Source organism: Drosophila hydei, unplaced genomic scaffold (assembly GCF_003285905.1).
Source record: "Drosophila hydei strain 15085-1641.00,03,60 unplaced genomic scaffold, DhydRS2 tig00008145-arrow-arrow-pilon, whole genome shotgun sequence".
Classification (NCBI taxonomy): domain Eukaryota; kingdom Metazoa; phylum Arthropoda; class Insecta; order Diptera; family Drosophilidae; genus Drosophila; species Drosophila hydei.
In genome coordinates, this window is record NW_022045850.1 from 315,940 (window position 1) to 335,923 (window position 19,984).

A 19,984-nucleotide genomic window follows, 5' to 3' on the forward strand; every position below is an offset into this window, starting at 1 on the left:
ATATATATGTTAAGTATATATATATTGTAAATTTAGTTTTTCATTATATTGATTACAAATCCTTAGGTGCCGACCAGTCAACCAACAAGATTGTTTTCCTTTATGAACCCATTGGCAATCGAGATTTGGTTGTATGTGCTAGCTGCTTATATATTAGTATCATTCGCGCTATTTGTGATGGCTCGGTTTTCACCATATGAATGGAAAAATCCGCATCCCTGCTATAGGGAAACTGATATCGTTGAGAATCAGTTTTCGATATCAAACAGTTTTTGGTTTATAACAGGAACGTTCTTAAGACAAGGATCTGGATTGAATCCAAAGGTAAGTTTAAATATTAAGTATCCCTGTATATATGGATTGGATATTGTGTTCCTTTTGCTCCGGCTGACTTATTTTATAATAATCGTATAAATATGCATATATATATATATATATATATATATATATATATATATATATATATATATATATATATGTATATAATATAATATATATATAAGATGTATTATTCATTTACAGATATCAGATCGTGCACAAACGAAGTTTTTCTCTTTTATGAATCCGCTTGCTATCGAAATCTGGTTTTATATAGCATTTGGCTACATTTTAGTATCCTTGTGTATCTGGATAGTAGCACGATTATCACCTATGGAATGGGTACGATCAAAGCCAGCCTGTTCCATGGCCTGCGATCATATGTTGCGCAAAATTCGTAAAGCAAATTATGCTTACGATCATTTGGAGCTGAAATCGATTACAAATCGTTCTGATGATGGACATCATAATGATGATAATAATGATTCTAATGATGTTAAAGAGGACATTGAAATCCATCTTGATGATAACTCAGACTCAGATGATACTTTGGAATTAGTCACCGTACAAAATAATTTTACACTGAAAAATAGCTTTTGGTTTGCAATTGGCGCTCTTATGCAGCAAGGGGCCGATCTCTATCCCAGGGTATGAATATCACTATCTTCCCTAGTGCCTAGTCCCTATCCCCCTAGTTTTCGGCTTATCCATATCAATTTACATTGTTAAGCACTAGGCACGATCGTTAGTGATATGGTTATAAATCAAATTTTTATCTATGTATTCGGAATCTAGAAACTATTCTTTTAAATCTCTTATCACAATTAAAGATGGGTAGAGTCAGGATACATTGAACCTAGGACCTTAAACCTTCAACATATGGTTCATAAGGTCATGTAGCATCAGTTAAAAGTAATCAAAGTAAACACAGAATTAAAAAAATAAATAGAAAACTGAGATTGGTAACGTCTACATTTTCATTTTATAAAAATATGCGACTTCAGATTCAGGTTTGGAATCTTCAGGAACAAATTCTTCGTATAACAATTTATTTATTTCTTTTTATATATTTGGAATCAGTTCACATATCACTTCACATCTTACAGAGTATTCTGTAATATAAATAAGTAGGGTTCGGAAACTACATACAACAAATATTTCACTCTTGTGGCAACAAATTTTGTTGCTCAAGCTGAATAGATATATAAATGATATTTTATATATATATATATTTTTATATATTAAATAAAGCGAGGGAAGCTTGGATGACACAAAATTTGAATTAGTAAACCAGGTTTACATGCATCAATATATTTTATGTCTTGAATTCCTCTTATTTTTCAGGCAACATCAACCCGCATTGTTGGTGGTTGCTGGTTTTTCTTTTGCTTGATAATAATCTCATCATACACAGCAAATTTGGCTGCATTTCTAACAGTTGAACGCATGATAACTCCGATTGAAAGTGCCGCGGATTTGGCCGATCAAACGGAAATTCAGTACGGCACTTTGGAAGGCGGATCAACTATGACATTTTTTAGGGTAATATAAAGTTTTTCCTTTGTTCGTAGAACTATAATATTGTATATTCTGTTCAGTCTTCATTGTCTATATTTTACAATATATTAATTTTGATTTTGAAATTCAATATCATGTAATTTAGATTTTTCTTTTATATTTTAAATACAAATTTTGGAAGCCAATTTTAAAAAGTTCTTGAAATTCAGTTGAAAGTTTACCAGCAAATATTTGAAGGAAATTGAATATGTAGATTTATCATTACTTTCTGTTTACCCATCAGGACTCAAAAATAGGGATATATCAGAAAATGTGGCGCTATATGGAAAACCGAAAGACATCTGTTTTTGTGAAAACGTACGAGGATGGCATCAAGCGGGTGATGGAAGGCAATTATGCTTTTCTAATGGAGTCAACAATGTTGGACTATGCAGTTCAGCGAGATTGTAACTTAACGCAAATAGGGGGACTGCTGGATTCGAAGGGCTATGGTATTGCAACACCAAAAGGATCACCATGGCGGGATAAAATTTCATTAGCTATATTGGAATTGCAAGAGAAAGGCATTATACAGATACTCTATGACAAATGGTGGAAAAATACAGGCGATGTCTGCAACAGAGATGACAAAAGCAAAGAATCGAAAGCCAATGCATTGGGTGTTGAAAACATTGGTGCGTATATCTCGTATAGCTCGAACATTATGATTTGCTTCGCTTAGTTAATATAGTTGTTCAGATATTAATTTTCTATATTATATATAAATGTATTCTCTATATATTTTATTAAATATAAAGAGAGACTTGAAATTTGAAATGTTTCTCATTGTATACCATACGCAATACAAACCTATCAGTCTGTTCGATTACTCATGCCATTTGCTTGGTATTTGGTAGCCACCAAAATTAGAGACTTAAATTTTCCATGTGGGTTGCAGTGATTGAATATGAATAAGAAACGTATTCCAATAAATAATAATAAAATTTATTTAACCTACAAGAGCAGCCCAATCGCAAGTGCTGCATAAATGGTGAAAAATGATTCAAATCTGATTCATTTCTGCGTAGTGATATTTTGAAAGGGTAACTCCTAATCAGGCACTCTATAGATTAGAGCTATCCTACTTGTCGTTTATCCATTTATTATTTGTATATATTTTTGTTGACATTTCACATATCTTTTTTCGCTTTATAGGAGGTGTGTTCGTTGTTTTACTTTGTGGCTTGGCGCTTGCTGTGGTTGTGGCGATATTTGAGTTCTGTTGGAATTCAAAGAAAAACTTACATACAGACAATCAATCATTGTGCTCCGAAATGGCCGAAGAGCTACGATTCGCCATGCACTGCCAGGGATCAAAGTCGAAGCAACGACCAGCGCTCAAACGTGATTGCCTAAAATGCGCTCCAGGGTCCACTTATGTGCCGACTAATGTAACAATGCCAAACTTGGGCGTTCATTATAACTATTTTAATTAAATCAAATTTTCAAAACAAAATTTAAAAGAGAAAAAACGAAAAATAAACTACAAAGATTGATTAAGGCTTTTAAAATTAAGTAAGTTTTGTGTACTTACAAACATAAGTGTTTTGTATTAATACTTTAAAAAATAAAATAAAATTTGTTGCCAAGCAAATAAGCCTCTAGCATATACTTATTATATTATTTAGTTATTTGATTGCCGTACTTTGAGCGGATCCGGAGTATTTGGATGTGTGTCTTTTATATAGTTTCAACTGAACCACAAACACACAGGACAACAACTTAGTGACAATCTGTTTACACTGTTCCGAAGCGACTTCCTGTGCTGAATCCCTGTTTGAAATCTAAAATGCCTTATCTCAACAGATTCGGCATATATGTATTTCTATTTCTAAAGGTTTTAAAAATATTTTTGCACTTTTAATTTATCTTGAAAACAGGTTTCCGATTCCCATTTAACACGTCGAGCTGTTTTTATTAAAATTAAATAAAATTTAAACGGAAAAAAATATATTGCCGTGTATTTTTTTGCTGTTAAAATTATGAAACATCCGTATTTACGTACATTTGTACATATGCGATATTTTTATTCTTGTTAAGTGCGTGTACATTTAATTAATTGTGCTAAGCAGACTTAACTTTTTACGATACTAAAATTAAAAACAATATTACCGTTTATTCTTTTTATGAGACTTACTAATTTTACGACGCTTTAAGATCATGTCATACAAAGCATCTAATCCTTCTTGCAGCCCCTCACCAGTTATAGCACACGTGGGCTGTATATACCAGCCTTTTACATTTAAATTATTGTGTTTAACTGAGAATTGCTGTTGCGGATTGCTCAATGCCGTAGGTAAGGTGGAGTCTTTAGATTTAGATTCCACATGGGCCGAGGTGCTCTTAGAATCCAGATGGAAATGATCTGTGATGCTTACATGACTACTATCACTGCCCTTATTCACATCAGTTAGTGAAGCTGTGCCATGATCCATATAACTTTGGTTTGATGTGGCAAAACCTGCAATGTTGCCAGTTGAAGTCGAGGTGGAAGTACTTGATAGATTCGATATTGGATAGTGCAGTTCATGCAACCCTAAAAGTTTCTCAAGTTGCTTGGGACAACATGCGCTTGGCAAATCTTGTTTGTTCGCCAAAATCAGCACAGGCACACCCTGAATTTAATCAAATATCAGCATTATTATATATTAAATATCTGCTCTGCTTTTATGCTTCGAAATATATACAGACCTGGTTATCAGGACATTTGGCTGTACGCATTAACTCCATTTTTGCTTCTTCCATACGTTCCGTATCGACAGAATCCACTACGAATAGAATACCGTCAGTGCAGCTAGAAAAGTATTAATATTTATTGCTTTTCATAATATATAGTAAATAAAATAAGAAGTTATTTTCTTTTGCGCCTATAAGAAAGGAAAGCTCTGTTTTATCAACCGAGTATATAAAAGTGAGTGTATACATGTTGATAGTATACATCTGTTTTACCTACCGAGTATAGCTTCGCCAGAGCGGCCGAAGTTTCTCTTGTCCGCCCACATCCCAAACGAGAAAGTGAACTCCCTTCGCTTTGCCTAAGGTACCCTGCACCTGCAACAGTACAAATCAATTAATTTCTTTCTTATTCAATTTCTTAAAATTGTAATGTGTACTTTTTCACAATTAAATCCAATAGTGGGTACTGTGTTTAAATACTGATCAAACTTAAGTCTATATAACGCTGTTGTTTTTCCAGCAGAATCCAATCCCAGCATAACAACGTGTAGTGTTCCCTGCAATTACACATATAGCTTAATCATTTATTAATATTTGAACGACAATGTGCGGGTACCTGTGTAGGCAAGGCATCCAATAAATTTCCATTTTTTACCATCGTTGCCCCCATTTTTTTTTCTTCTGTTTTTCTTACATTCTTGTTACCACTGTTTTGCTTAGGGATGCTGATTATTGTATCGATATATCGTATCGTAACAATTTAATTTTTTTACACTTTGAAGTACACCCACATCACAAGCAATTTTTTGCAGTAATCGATAAATCGATATTAGAAATTTGCAAGAGCAAATTTTCATTGATCATGAGAAATATGTTTTGATAATTCCATGTTGCTAATCGAAAAAGCTAAATCGAAATTGATCACCATCTAATATTTAAAGGATGTTTTTTATATTTATTTATACTATTGATTCTAATTAATTTTGTTAATCAATATTTATTTTGCAAATATTCAAATCGATCGTTATTTCCAACAACGAAATTGATGAAGATGAAGGCCCGGCTAATCGATTGAAAATCCTCAGCCACAGCTGTCATCGATTGATATATGTGACTGTTAGCCTACGACCATTTAGAGCTAGTTAGCAGCTGTTAAAGCTAAGTAAACACTGAGTACATGTAACGGATATTATTTAAAGTAGTTTCAAATAGATTCTGGTAATAAGTATTTTTAAAATATTATAATATTTTATATGGTATATGAAGTGAAGTGTATAAATAAGCTGTATTCTAGTATTCATATTGGGGCAACGAATCTTCCACATTTGATTAGTAGCTAAGTAATTATTTTTTACCGCAATCAACGAAAATATAAACTACATTATCTAAATGAAAAGTCAAGCTCCTCAAGCAATGTAGACAGATCTTATATGTTCTTTCTCTTGCCATTCAGACAGACTATGCTAGACTAAACAATTCTTCAAATATTTGATTTTATTTATATTCCAATAAACTAAACATTCGGGCCGTAGTGGGCACAACTGTTTGAAATAGGAGCATTTATGTATGTTCATATGCATGTGTGGGTAAGCATGTAAATCAAAATATATATGTATATGCATATATATATATATATATACACATACACAAGTGTATCTGCCAAATACATATATATGTACATGTATTTAATTGTGTGTACGTGTATTTTTATAATGATCTTTATTTAAATAAACATATGCAAACATACATACATTCATGCATGAATACGTATATAACGTATATAAACTATACATTGTTCAGTGCGGGAACGTGGCAATATAGAAAGTAAATAGAATGTGGACACTGTGTGGACATTGTGGACAGCGTGTGGACGCTATATTTAATGTGCACTCATATTCTTTAAACCGAACGGCACACTCAGGCACAACCACATGCCTACACATGAGTGTGTGTAGATGAATGTAGATTTTATTCATTCGAGGTTATTATTTTAGTCCGGACGGCATTTTAATTTTATTGTTATCTTATACAAGTGTAGACCGATAATTTAATTTTCGATTGTGCAGCGCGCTGTTCTTTTTTGTAATTTTCATTCAAAAGAATTGAAATTAGTAAGTGAAATAAAACAGATTTGCTTTTTGGATAATCAAATAAATTTGCTGTTTACAAATTGTGCATAAAATATGTATATAAAATATACATAAAAATAATCAATGGGTTATATAAGAGGACAATAGAATTTCTCATATTATGTATGTGTATAGATGATCTAATAATGTATATATGTATATTTATACATAAAACAAATCGGAAGCATACAAAATGAATGATGTTAACAGGTGCTAGGTACTAGGTACTAGGATGACTTCACAAATATTTATATATATCTATAGAAATATATATATGTATATTATTTCATATATATATATATATATATATATATATATATATATATATATATATATATATATATATATATGAAATAATATACATATATATATTTCTATATGTATATGTATATATATATATATATATATATATATATAAATATATATATATATATATATATATCTGTAGAAATTTAATTTAATTCTTTACTTAACAAGATAATTAATAAATATAATATATAAAATTAATTATTTATTGTTTTAATTTATTTACTGATTTTTAGTTTGTAAAAATATTTTAAAAAATTGTTAATGAAAATGCGTAAAAAGTGTAAATTGATGACCATCTGAGTCTATCTAACCGTCCGTCCTCTCGTTTGCCTGACTGTCGTCGTAATTCGTGAACCATGATACTTGAAATTTAAGACATATATTCAAATTCTTCGATAACTCGTTCCACTCAACTGTTATCGATAAAAGTAGTTCTACTTGGGTTTTGAGGTATGAAAGCTTGGCAACGTCAACTTTGCAATTTAGTTGACTGCAATAAATACATAAAATAAATACGTACTTTCCTTCTTGGAAGTTATTATTGTGTGTTTACTTGATACTCTTTATACTTGTTAATACCCACTTTGATTATTATTATTATTTTTATTGTTTTCCAAAGATCAACTTAATTGGATTTAACTGAAAATGGATTCCGAAGTAGTGGTAAGCACAAGAAAACAAAATTGTATAGAAATATAATACTATATGATTTATAATGCATGTACTTATAATTATATATATATATATATAGATATATATATATATATATATATATATATATATATATATATATATATATATATATATATATATATATATATATATATAATTAAATTAAAATAATAATGTAAATGATAAATAATAATAAAGATGATTGCCAAATGCATCAGCAACCCATTATGATAAAGCATTTTTGAATGCAGCACCGACTGACTAGGTCGTGTTCATAAATGATAACACTTTATCTATAGTCCTTAGCATCAATAGCTACGAAATGCTTTGCTTTCATTCGGACAGCGAACCAATATACTCGCTTAACGTGCAGCATCTTTCCCAGCTGTGCTGTCTATCAGCCTTCTGTCTTCTACGGAGTCAACTTCATCAAAGACTATGCGCAACCATTCACAGACGATGATAATAATGATAAGCTGTCTATGCTTGCTTTCTATGCAAATTGCTTGCTTTTTAAAATGATACTAATATATATATATATGTATATATATATAATTTTATTATTGTTTTCTGTTATTTTAAAAATGAAGACAAATGTAAATGAAACCAAAAGTACGCAACAACAAGTGGTTAAAGAAGAGCCTGAAACTGAACCGGAAGTTGTTAAAGAAAATGTGATTGATCGTCCTGTGACCAGTGACGAAGTAGGTGAAACAGTAGTGGACAAGGCAGCAGACAGTGCCGTTGAAAATGGCGTGACAACAACAACGACAACAACAGTCGTTGTAATCAAAAAGGAAAATGCCAAAGAAGAAGAAGAAGCAGATCTTAAAAGGGAAACCGAAACAACAACAAAAACAATTGTTGTAAACAAAAACGAGATCGAATCGAATGATACTCCTGATAATAAAAATGAATCATCAACAACTACAACCACTACAATTGTTGTTACCAAAAAGGAGCCGGAAGTTGCTGATATATCTGATAAGGAAAGCAAAACGTCAACAATGACAACAACAACAATTGTTGTTGCTTCACCCAAAAAAGAAGAAAATATGGAAACAGAAGAAGAAGACAATAAGGACTCCAGTCCAAGTGCAGATGGTCCAAGCACAGCGAAAGAAACATCGAATAAAACTGTTGTTTTAAACGACAAAGAAGAAGAGGAAATAGTAGTAGAAGGCGAAGGAGAAGAAGAGAGTGACGATAATGATGTAGATGATTATGACGAAGACATGGAGACAGTGACCAAGACAGAAGAAGTATTAACGATTTTATTTAAATTCTTAACCCTGCTCAACAAATTTTGAAATGATTTTGAAACAATTTTATATTTTTGTAGATTTTGAATGCATATCCGAATTTTTTGAAGTATATATATTTGCAGAGTATTCAATTGTCGCATTCATTTCAATTGTTTTAAGTTAATTTTTATTTCACACAATAGGAAAAAAACATTTTTGGTAAATAATATAATTTAATATAATTCGACAAAATCGGTATTTGTACAGTGCAATATTTGCACAAATACTAAAACCTTGCTTTTGTGTATAGAAATTATGTGTGATTACAAGATGGTCAGTGAGCAAATATTTACTAAAAGTATATAAAAATTCATTCATATCTTATTTATTATAAACTGTTTTCAATAGATTGAAGATGGGCAAGGTCAATGCAATATTCCGGAAAAATCGGAAGAGGCTGCTAAACCGAAAATAGATCAAGATGACAATGCCGTTAAAACAAATGTATGTATACCTATATATAAAGAGATATAATTTTGATAAGTACATAAAAATTAAAATAAGAAACAAGATACAATTTCCTAAAAATAAAAATATCAAATTTTAAAATCCGAACTAAAATATAAGAAATATATTTTTGTGCTATAAAATATAAATAAATTTAAAAATATTTTAAGTAATTAAAATATATAATATAATATTTCTATATTATAATATAAAAACCTATATTACAAAAGACAGTTACACAATTAAAAATATAAAGAAAAGATACTTATTATAAATACTAAAATTAATTCTTGTATTTTATAGTAAGAACATATTTTTTCATAAACAAAATAGATAATTAATAAATATATATATATATATATAAATAATAATAAAATATTTTAATACATATAAATACGAACATATTTACGTTCATAATAATAACATAAAACAAACTAATAATACATAATAAAATAACAATATTGTTATTTAGTATATTTAACAAAAATAATAATGATATATTATTATAATAATAAATATTTTATTAAGAATTTTTGTGTATTCATATTATTATACATTTTTCTATTTGTTTAAAAATATTTTTTCTCTAATCATCACATTTTTTTATTTATGCTTTCTTAATTAATGTTTTCAGAAGGATATTAATAATCAAATTGAACATATTATATCTGATATTGATATCAATATTAAAGCTCAAGAGAAAATAACTCAACTTAAGGAACAAGAATTGCTGCTAATACAAAAACAAAAGGAATTGGCTAATCAGATTCAGCAGCAACAATTGTTAGCTCAAAAGCTAATTGCGGAAAATCAATTGAAGGAACAGGACCTGCAACGCCAACAATACTTGCAGCAACAACAGTTGCAACAGCAGCAACAACAACAAAGTCAACATCAATATAATGAGGATTGCGCACTAAAAAGCAAACCAGATCATTATAATACCACGACGGTTCAACGGCAAGAGGTGCAGGTAGGTGCCACTATGACAATATAAATCAGTTAGAGCATTGCAGTCAGGAGTTACCGACTACGATATAATCGTTCACGGTCTAAAAATATTCAATGGCATGATCCAAAAACACAACATAGTTAGATCTATCTGGGAAGAGTGTAAAAATAAGTTCCTGTGTTTAAAAGATTACGTTGTTAATGTTTTCTTTCTAAATGTCAAGCAAAGGCGGAACTAGAAAGCATTGGTATTTATATTTAGTATATATATATATATATATATATATATACAAATATACAAAATGTAAATCTTTTTGACTTAACAGCGCTTTTAATCGATATAGGAATTCTCCCAGTCGAAGTATTGAAAAGTCTACATACATTGCATATCAAAATACGTATATTGGCACTTGATGAACAAGTTTATGACAATCATTCAAAAATTCATATTAATAGTAATTATTTTTTATTAATAATAACAATATTGTGATTGCTGCTACTAAAACAGGCGATAATAGTACAAGTAGGGCTTTAATAATAACTGATCAAGTATTTCCATTCGAAATATGCTACTTCGATATACCCTGTCCATAATCCGCATAGCAAATGGATATCACAGATTGTTCTCTTCTGGCCAGTTGCCCACTTGTCTCGCAAATTAAAAGAGCACGAAACACTCGAATCGTATACTGAACTAAATTATGTGTAGCATTTTATGTAGACGAGATTATTTTGTGCTTTGTTTATATATATATATATATATATATATATATATATATATATACATATTTATAAATACAGTATATGTACATGTATTTATATTTAAGTATATATGTATGTATGTATCGGAGATGTATTCTCGCAGTATTCAATCGCTATAATTAGCATTTAAGAGAGCTATTCACATGTATATATGTACAACTATGTGGTACATACAAAAACATATATGTATATATATATATATATATGTACTTGTCTGTGAGTGTAAATGGAATGATTCGTTTAGGAAAAAGAAATTTTATTTGTATCAAAGGCGCATAACAAGTTGAAATTGTTTCCTTTTTTTGTTGTTTTGTTGTGGAAAAGCAATGCAAAAAGATTTTTCAAAATGCAAAATATCAAGGGCCTAGGCCAAATATATAGATCAACCGATTTGGATAGATCGAAAAATTGTATAATCGAAAGGAAGCGTGGCTTTCGACCCAGCGATCGCTACGATGAAAGCAAGAAACAAATTTTGCTTGAACTAAGCCGAAAACTGTGGAAAAAGAAAAATGTACGTAGATCTATGTGGAAAGATAGAAGAGAGGGTACCACACTTTATATACTTGTTAGATAGATTCAGTGAAGATACATCTACATCAAATGTGTGAAATTGTTAATTTGGGAATAGAGAAAAATATGTATGTGTATGTGTTATCAAAATATAGGAATCGAACCACATATCGAGGACAGTTGATTTGCGAAAAATATTTACTCCAGCGACAGATGCACCTCAAATATTGCCCAAGAACCGTAAGTAATGCAACAAAATTTGTCAAAAAATTCAAAAAGGTGATACGTAAAATTGAGTACATATATATATATCCTAAGAGTATATATTTTCGATTGCCCAATTGAAAAGCCTATCACATTCCTATGCTATGCTCATTGCTGCAACAAATCAATACAATTTACTAACCAAGAATCCAGAATTATACTTCTCCGAACGAGCTTCAACAGCAAAGACTTTGACATAGATAACTCTTTTTCTTTTTTCAAAGATCGAAATATACCCGGTATATATATGGAATCATTTTCTTGGCAAGCTATCCCATATCGTCTCTCCCTCTATTTCTCTCCGTGTTCTTTTCACCTTTTGTTAATTATACCCCAATTTTGTCAAAGCTCTCTTACGTGTATCCGTGACGTCAGAGGGCTTTTCTGTTAGCTCTGTTATTAAATCCAGATTCGAGTTCGGTTTAATTCTTGGTTACTAAATTTCAAAAAATTTCATTCGCCTGTTATTATTAATAATATTTCAGTTATTATTATATTTATTTATCTGCAATTAATTAAAGCTCGCTTTATTCATTAGATATAGATTAGGAATTATTATAAATAGTGTGGATTACGTATCGCCTTTTAAAATAAACACCCTATGTATATGTTTGTATGTTGCGCCAATCTATTTGAATTTGACTTCAATTTGTTCAAAATAGGAAAGCTATATGCCTCATCAGCATTTTATTCACCAACACTGCATCCCACTGTGGAGGACCAAGTTGAGCTTGCTCGCCGAATCTCTCATTCGTTGAGCGACATAAGCAATCAAACTTCTAAGGGTCAAACAATGTATGTGAATCGAAAGAAACGCTCAGTTAAATGGGTTCACGAAGGTTGTGGTCAAGGTAAAAACCCAATATAGATATTTGTTGGATGCATGCATTTAAAAAAAAAAAACAGAAGATCCCCAAAAGGTATTTAGTAGGTATATTTTGATATACGTCTATACATACACACATACACGCTCATTCACACACACACACACACACACATATATATATATATATATATATATATATATATATATATATATATATATATATATATATATATATATATATATATATATATATATATATATATATATATATATATATATATATATATATATATATATATATATATATATATATATTTACCAGGTATGTATGCAACTTAAATATGAAATAGGATTTTTTCCAACAAACATTCAAAAGCGGAATAAGGCCATACTTTTCGTAAGCTTTCCAAAAAGGATCTGCAAAAATGCGGAGTGTTGCTACTTTTTTTCAAAAAAGCTTTTATGCGTATGAAAATAGTATATCTTTTAATAAGTCTATAATATACTATGAGAGAAGGTATCTAAATTACATATGTGTGTGTGTATATATTATTTCTATTTCTTTATGCTATTGAATGGTGTTGAATAAAAGTTTTAGAAAGTAAGCAGTTAATTTAAGACCCAGATGAAATTATGAAACATTTCCATTATAACATATTAAATATATTATTATATATAATATAGTTAATATGTTATTATATACATATTAAATATATTATTATTTATTTATATATATATATATTTATATATATATAAAAAAATAAATAATAATATATTTAATATGTTATTATTATTACACTCACTACGCTGTACGATTTATTAGAATTAGATTTATAGAATTATTAATATATTAGATTTTATTAAATGTTTAAGATTACAGATTAAAAGTATAGATTAAAGCAATATATGAATATTAACAAATATTTGAATATCAATATTGCATATATTTATATTAAAGTTTTTAAAGTTATTAAAAATACATAAATATATTAAAACAAATTGAACATATATAAAAAATTATATGTGAAGACTTTCAATACATACAAACTTAGGAATACTTTATTGTAACATAAATCTTTATAATAATTATATATATAAATGTTTGAAGACAAATATTATAAAAACTTAAGTAAATTAGGAAATACTTAAATATGAACATTATAGTATAATATTTAAGTATTTAACAAATATATATTAACCATTTTTATTTCTCGCAAGCTTTAAATATTTGTTTCATTTAATCTTAACTTATATCCAGCTTCAGATAAATAACAATAATAATTTATATTATAGTACAACATGCTCATCTTATCCTAAGTACATTTACACTGCTCGGCATTAGGTTTGCGCCCCCTTTTTACTTATTATTTGTTTTTTTTTTTCAATTTCTAGTTTCCTATTGCAGTAAGCTTCGATTTGTTTTGGCAAGCATTGAAAAACTATTATTTATTTTCTTGGACGCAAAGGCGTTCCACAGTGAAGCAAAGCTCACCTTAATATTGCAGAAGTACATATGACTAGCTATTCCCGGTTGAAGTATTTGTATTCTTGAGATGAATAAATTTTAAATCGGAAGTCCCGGATGGGATTAACTTTTACTTCTATGATCTTCATAAAGGGGAGTTCAGCTAGATTGGATGATTAGTTTGATGGGGTGGGAAGCCAGCTCTTATAATGCCACCTATAAATTCCAGTTATTAACTTTGCGTATAATTGCTAAGACCTGTAATAATATGTTACAAACAGCTTTTCTGTTTATCGAAAAGTTAGTTGAGAATATTAACTGGCATTTCCAGCACAACAATGCCCCAATCCCTACTGCTGGGCTTATTAAATCGTGGATTCAGACCCAAAATTTCGAGATCCTTCTATATCCTTCACTGCACCCACGTATATATATTCGGGAATAGCTTAAAAAGGCTGGCCAAGAAGGTGTACTAATCCGAAAAATATAGTAAATAAATATAGTAACACAAAAACAAATTTAATTAAAGGCATCAACCAATCATAGTTCACGACTTTATGAAATTATATTGCTTATTTTAACAATTCCCAATCAAAAATTTTCGAAGTAATTTCAAAATAAAGTGGGACTACCCACAACTAATTTGCTAATATCTCATGTATAATATAGGCGTAAAACAATTTCTTAAAAAAAAAACAAATTATCCAAATTTTTCGCTGATGGCGATATTTTTGATTATATTTTTCATACTTTTTTTTAATATTTTTTATAATTTATTTTATTTTAAGAAGTTTTATGAAAGTTTCTTTAGATAAACATTGCAGAACTTTCAATTGATCAATTTGAAATATATTTAGCACAAACGAAGCATAAAAAGGAGAGCTCTAACCTAATGCCGAGCAGTGTCTATCTTATCGAAAAATAATATATGATGCGTATATACATAAATATATATATATAATGTACGTGTATAACGTATTGTATTATAAATAGGAGAAGATGAAAATATTGTTGAGACGCGATCTTTAAGTAAAGAAAACGCTGAAGATAATTTGCTGCAGCCGGAACTAATCAAGCTGGATAAAATGCCATTAAAGCTGGTCATGAATCCACGTGGACAAATGCGCGACTATAATTCATTAAAAGAATCAATAAATATTGAATCGGGTCTTTTATCGCCTGACAATTGCGCTGAGCTAATAACTGCGCTGCAACTGCATAAAGGTCGAGGTAATTAACTATATTTATACTCGTATAAACACATAAGTGTACAGTTGTATTTATTCAAAAATCAGTATACAATATTTCGGTTTCGCCACGCCCCTTTACCGTATCATATGACTTATAGGTTTATCCGATTTTCAATTTCAATTTCAAAACAGAAAGATATATTTATTTCCGATTTCGTAATGCCAATTAAAATATATATTTTCAAATTGCAAACAGAGAAAAAAATATTTTATTTCCTATTTTTATTCGAGGGCTATCAATACGAAAAACCTCAAAATTTATCTGCAAAAGCTATATATAGATTTTCAATAGATATAGATATATCCAAATATATGTGGGTATCAATTGATTGCTCAATATATCTTTAAGTATGCCAATTAGGCCCAGGCAGTAATTTAGATTGATCGATAGTAGATATTTATTATTTTTGGAAATATAGAAAAAAAAGTATTGTGTTATTAGAAATACGAAAACATTTTTAACTTCAATGTTAAAACTTGTATATTAATTAAACTATGTACTCTCTTTTTGACTTAGTGATCGAATATACAAATAGCTCTATAATATAATACGAAAATAATATAATTTTTTATTGAAATAATTGACTTTCCTTTATTTATCATGCTTTTACAACCTGCCAAACGCCTCGGCCTGCTTGCTGCTCAAATGCAATAATTATATATTTAAACAAAAAATTAAATCATCGTGATTTGGCAATCATTAAGGAGCTGAGCTCTTTGCTAAACGTCGAAGAAAGGCTGACAATTGGGTAGTCGATGAGACAAATGCCGGCATTCACAGTCCATCTGGTATTCCAGATTATCAACAATACCAGGCTAATAGACCTGGTCCTACCTCGCCAAGCATCGTGCCAGCGTATTCGGATGCTGGCAAGCATCGCGTCCAATTGAATCTTCATCAGGATCAGCTAATTGAGAAATACTCAAAGCCTGGCGTACAGGTGGTAAAATCCCCGTGGGAAGCAGCTCTACAAACCGGTTCGGCGAGCACCGCATTTTTGGAGCAAGCACAATATAGAAGTCAAACACCGATTGTCGCACAGCCATCACCTGTTCATTTCACTCAAGATTTTACCGATTCACCCAGTTTGCCTGCGTCATATGCCAACTCATCGAATTATGTAAATGATTCATATAAAAGTGTAAGTACCTAAAACAATAAATAAATCTATTTCTATATTGTTGATCATAATATATTTAATTACATTTCTAAAAAAAAAATAATTATAATAATACAATACATTTTTAGGTTCTTAATATTAAAATAAAATAATGAATAACTCTTTCATTATTTTATAATTTGTTATTTATTATTTGTTTGTTTGCAATTCAATTTTTAATTTTTCTTTTCGATTTATATACTTAAATAAATATATAAAATAAATATATAATCCTTATAATCGAAGACGCTTTACATATTTCAGTCGTTCGATACTCGTGCCAAAAGTCAATCGATTCAGTCATCCAATCCACAAAGGGAATTGGCATATAAGCCAAGTGTGGCCCAAGGCTGGGGTGGTCGTAATGTTGAACTACCAAGAGGTAAAGAGGCCATAATAGTGTATTCTAAATATATATAATAAATTAAAATATAATAAATTAATATATATTTGTAGGCTAAAACCTTTAGGGTTGCAGTTGAAAAATGATATTTAATTCAGAAAAATAGTTTATTGTAGTTAATGTGAAATCTAAATATTTCAGAGTATTATTTCCAAATCCAGCAACAACCAGAATTTGAAAAACATAATTTCAATGATCCAAGGAATTCTTATTATAATGGTAATGAACAACTATTTGTGGACCCCAATGCCTATGGAATTAACATGCAATTCCCTCAAACTGATTTCAATTTGAATGATGACATCCACCAGCGGCTACAACAGTTAGAACAATTTCAACAATGCTTTATGCAACAGCAAATGAAACAACTAAAACTGAAATCAAATGGAAATTTGCCTATGGCTAAATGTATTGGAAGTATGAGCTCTACAAATACAAAACCAATCGAACGTTCAGAGGTTCAGCAAGTTGTAGCTGAGGAACGAAGTAAAGCAGAAGAAGCTGGTGAACCAGTCAATGTGCGTGAATTGATATTCACATTTGAGCAACAATCTCTAAGAGAACGTGAACTAACTCCCAACATCCAAAACGAGCTTTCAAGTGATAAAAAGCGATTACCAACTCTAAGTTTGAATACATCGAAAAGTTCAACAAATCAAATGAATGATCAAGACACAATCAAAGGCATGGACTCTAAATGTTCCCCACTTTCTGTCGTTTAGTATATATATATTTATATATATGTATTGATTTTTATTGATAGAAATATCAAAACACTTGAATGTGAAATTGTCTCTCTATGTAACAGCGTTATAATTGAAAATTGCATTATATAGTCATAGTCGGGAGTGCCCGACCAGGAGATACCCTGAACCCCGATCGTTCTAAAATTCTATTTGAAAAAAAAATTCACTTAGCCGGAAACTCAACCTAGGTCACTTCAGTTCATTGGTTCAGGCCATAAAAGTTGTGTTCTATTTATTAACCTACTCCAATTCTTCGTTTATACGAAATATGAGAAAGCTAACTTAGTTTTTGACTACACGTATTATATGTTCATTGAAAATATATATTATATATGACATTATTGTTTCATACCTTTCTTATAGGCCTATATGTACCTAAGGAAATATCGTTGGCTAGTTACGCACCTCCACCTGTACAGTCAACGCATAATTTCCAAAGCTCACCAAAGCCTATGGACTACTCCGCTAAGGAATATGAACTACCATCATATCCTGGTTTCCCCATATCGAATCTAAAGCCTGGTCTATATAATTCAGTGCCGCCCAAAGAGCAGCTATATAATTCAACGAGCTATCAGAAATTCCCATCCAGCTCGGTACAGGCGGGACCACAGGTCAGCTTTAGTCCATCCCCATTATCGTTCGATAAGCTATCGAAGTTCCAAGAATCACCGGATCAGAGAAATCAGCGATATTTTAATGGCAACAAACAGCCAGCCTATAGAGGTGTGCAGAATGTATCCCCAACGCCTTTCTTGTCTGGTGGTGCTGGCGGTCATAATGACCGATTACCGATTTCATCGCCTACATATGGATCAAATACATCGCATAATGTTGGATCTCAACAAGGTCGTGGTGCCAATCAAAGTTTCAATAACTCCGCTCGGGGTTGGAACAAAGGAACGAACAATATTCAACCAAATGTCTACCACCCAAAGACTGTATCAATTTCTGCGACAGAGAGTCTGCCATATTCTGACTTCTGAATTTATTAATTGATCAGCTTTAATTGAATAATAACTTATTATTTTTATTTCCGATTACGATTTACGATATGCTCAACTGATAGTCAACGTATACATGCATACATACGTACTATACATACATCTAACATAAACCAACTCCATTAAACATAAACAAATACATATTCATATATACCATATATAAGTTTATAAACACAATCACACACACATATACACACTCATACTCGCATATACATTCATACAGGTTCAGAAATAATATGCAGATATGTATGTATGTATATGTTTGATTTAATATATACGAGATAAATATTGCTGTTTATTATTGATTTATTGCGTTTGTTTATTTGCGTCTTTAGAACGGTAATTTATAATTATGAAAAATGTGAAACTTTTCAATTAAACATTAAAGAATTTCAATTCTTTTGTATCACCTGTACATTGGTTATTACAATTCGATTGCGTATGTTATAGAAAGGTGCAAGCGTAAAAACAAATTTCAATGTGACATGGGCAAGGACCATTTTACATACATACACATATATGTATATATAAATTGTATACTTATACGTTCACGTTAAGTCATTAAATTGGTAGTGTCTTTATTGCAACATTGCAACATAGTGGTACACATGTGTAATTTATTTCTAAACCTAAGGAAGAAGATGATTTTGGTATACACTGCACCTGAAGTGCAGTTCCTAATTTCAAGATGTAAAGATGTAGAAAATATAGATTTTCGTAGTACATACACTATATGTAGTAACATGAATCTATTAATGGATATATTTTTGTAGTTGAACAGTAACCACTATCCAAATTGCGTGATAATACCTCTACTTTATCGAATTTGTCGCACCTCTTATACATCTACTACATATATGTTTTCATTTTATTAAGTTTAGTTCTAGACCAGTTTCCCAGTCTATAGTTACAATACCGTCTTAAAACACTTGTAAGGTCTTTATGGTTCAAAAGATATATTAATTTCCAATTGGCCACGCACTTATTGAACGACATGCTTTATAATGTGAGGATAATAATGAGTACATGTGGCGGATATAGTTCAAAGCAAATACACCAATATACTCTTTACAATTTGTAATAATACTATGTATGGAGAATAGAGTATCCGCGTAGACGGTGCTTTTTAATCAGCAAAAAGCTGCATTAATGTGTTTCTCTGGCTATCATTACATGCATAAAAGAGAGCTCCTGTGATGTGTACGGCCCAGTTATTTATACTCGGAAC

At 30.3% G+C, this 19,984-nt stretch overlaps 2 protein-coding genes across 6 annotated transcripts; one reads left to right on the forward strand and one right to left on the reverse strand.

The window, feature by feature from the left end:
- Window positions 1–3,890: 3,890 nt before the first annotated feature.
- On the reverse strand, window positions 3,891–5,308 carry LOC111597851 (ADP-ribosylation factor-like protein 4C). The gene is made up of 5 exons (XM_023312765.1): window positions 5,168–5,308; window positions 4,989–5,108; window positions 4,829–4,926; window positions 4,567–4,669; window positions 3,891–4,490 (listed from the first exon to the last, which is right to left on the reverse strand). The coding sequence occupies exons 1-5, from the start codon at window positions 5,219–5,221 to the stop codon at window positions 3,984–3,986; spliced, it is 882 nt and encodes a 293-aa protein (XP_023168533.1). The 5' UTR covers window positions 5,222–5,308; the 3' UTR covers window positions 3,891–3,983.
- Window positions 5,309–6,649: 1,341 nt separating this feature from the next.
- On the forward strand, window positions 6,650–19,032 carry LOC111597814 (RNA polymerase II degradation factor 1). Of its 5 annotated transcripts, XM_030225847.1 has the most exons (12): window positions 6,650–6,662; window positions 7,609–7,652; window positions 8,252–8,923; window positions 9,314–9,409; window positions 10,047–10,385; window positions 11,794–11,878; window positions 12,565–12,753; window positions 15,187–15,423; window positions 16,149–16,585; window positions 16,868–16,985; window positions 17,148–17,690; window positions 18,116–19,032. In XM_030225847.1, the coding sequence occupies exons 2-12, from the start codon at window positions 7,635–7,637 to the stop codon at window positions 18,736–18,738; spliced, it is 3,357 nt and encodes a 1,118-aa protein (XP_030081707.1). In that variant the 5' UTR covers window positions 6,650–6,662; window positions 7,609–7,634; the 3' UTR covers window positions 18,739–19,032. The 5 variants fall into 5 exon arrangements, with proteins under 5 accessions (XP_030081707.1, XP_030081710.1, XP_030081708.1 ...); XM_030225850.1 differs by lacking the exon at window positions 17,148–17,690; XM_030225848.1 differs by lacking the exon at window positions 15,187–15,423 and having other exon boundaries at window positions 16,242–16,585.
- Window positions 19,033–19,984: the final 952 nt, after the last annotated feature.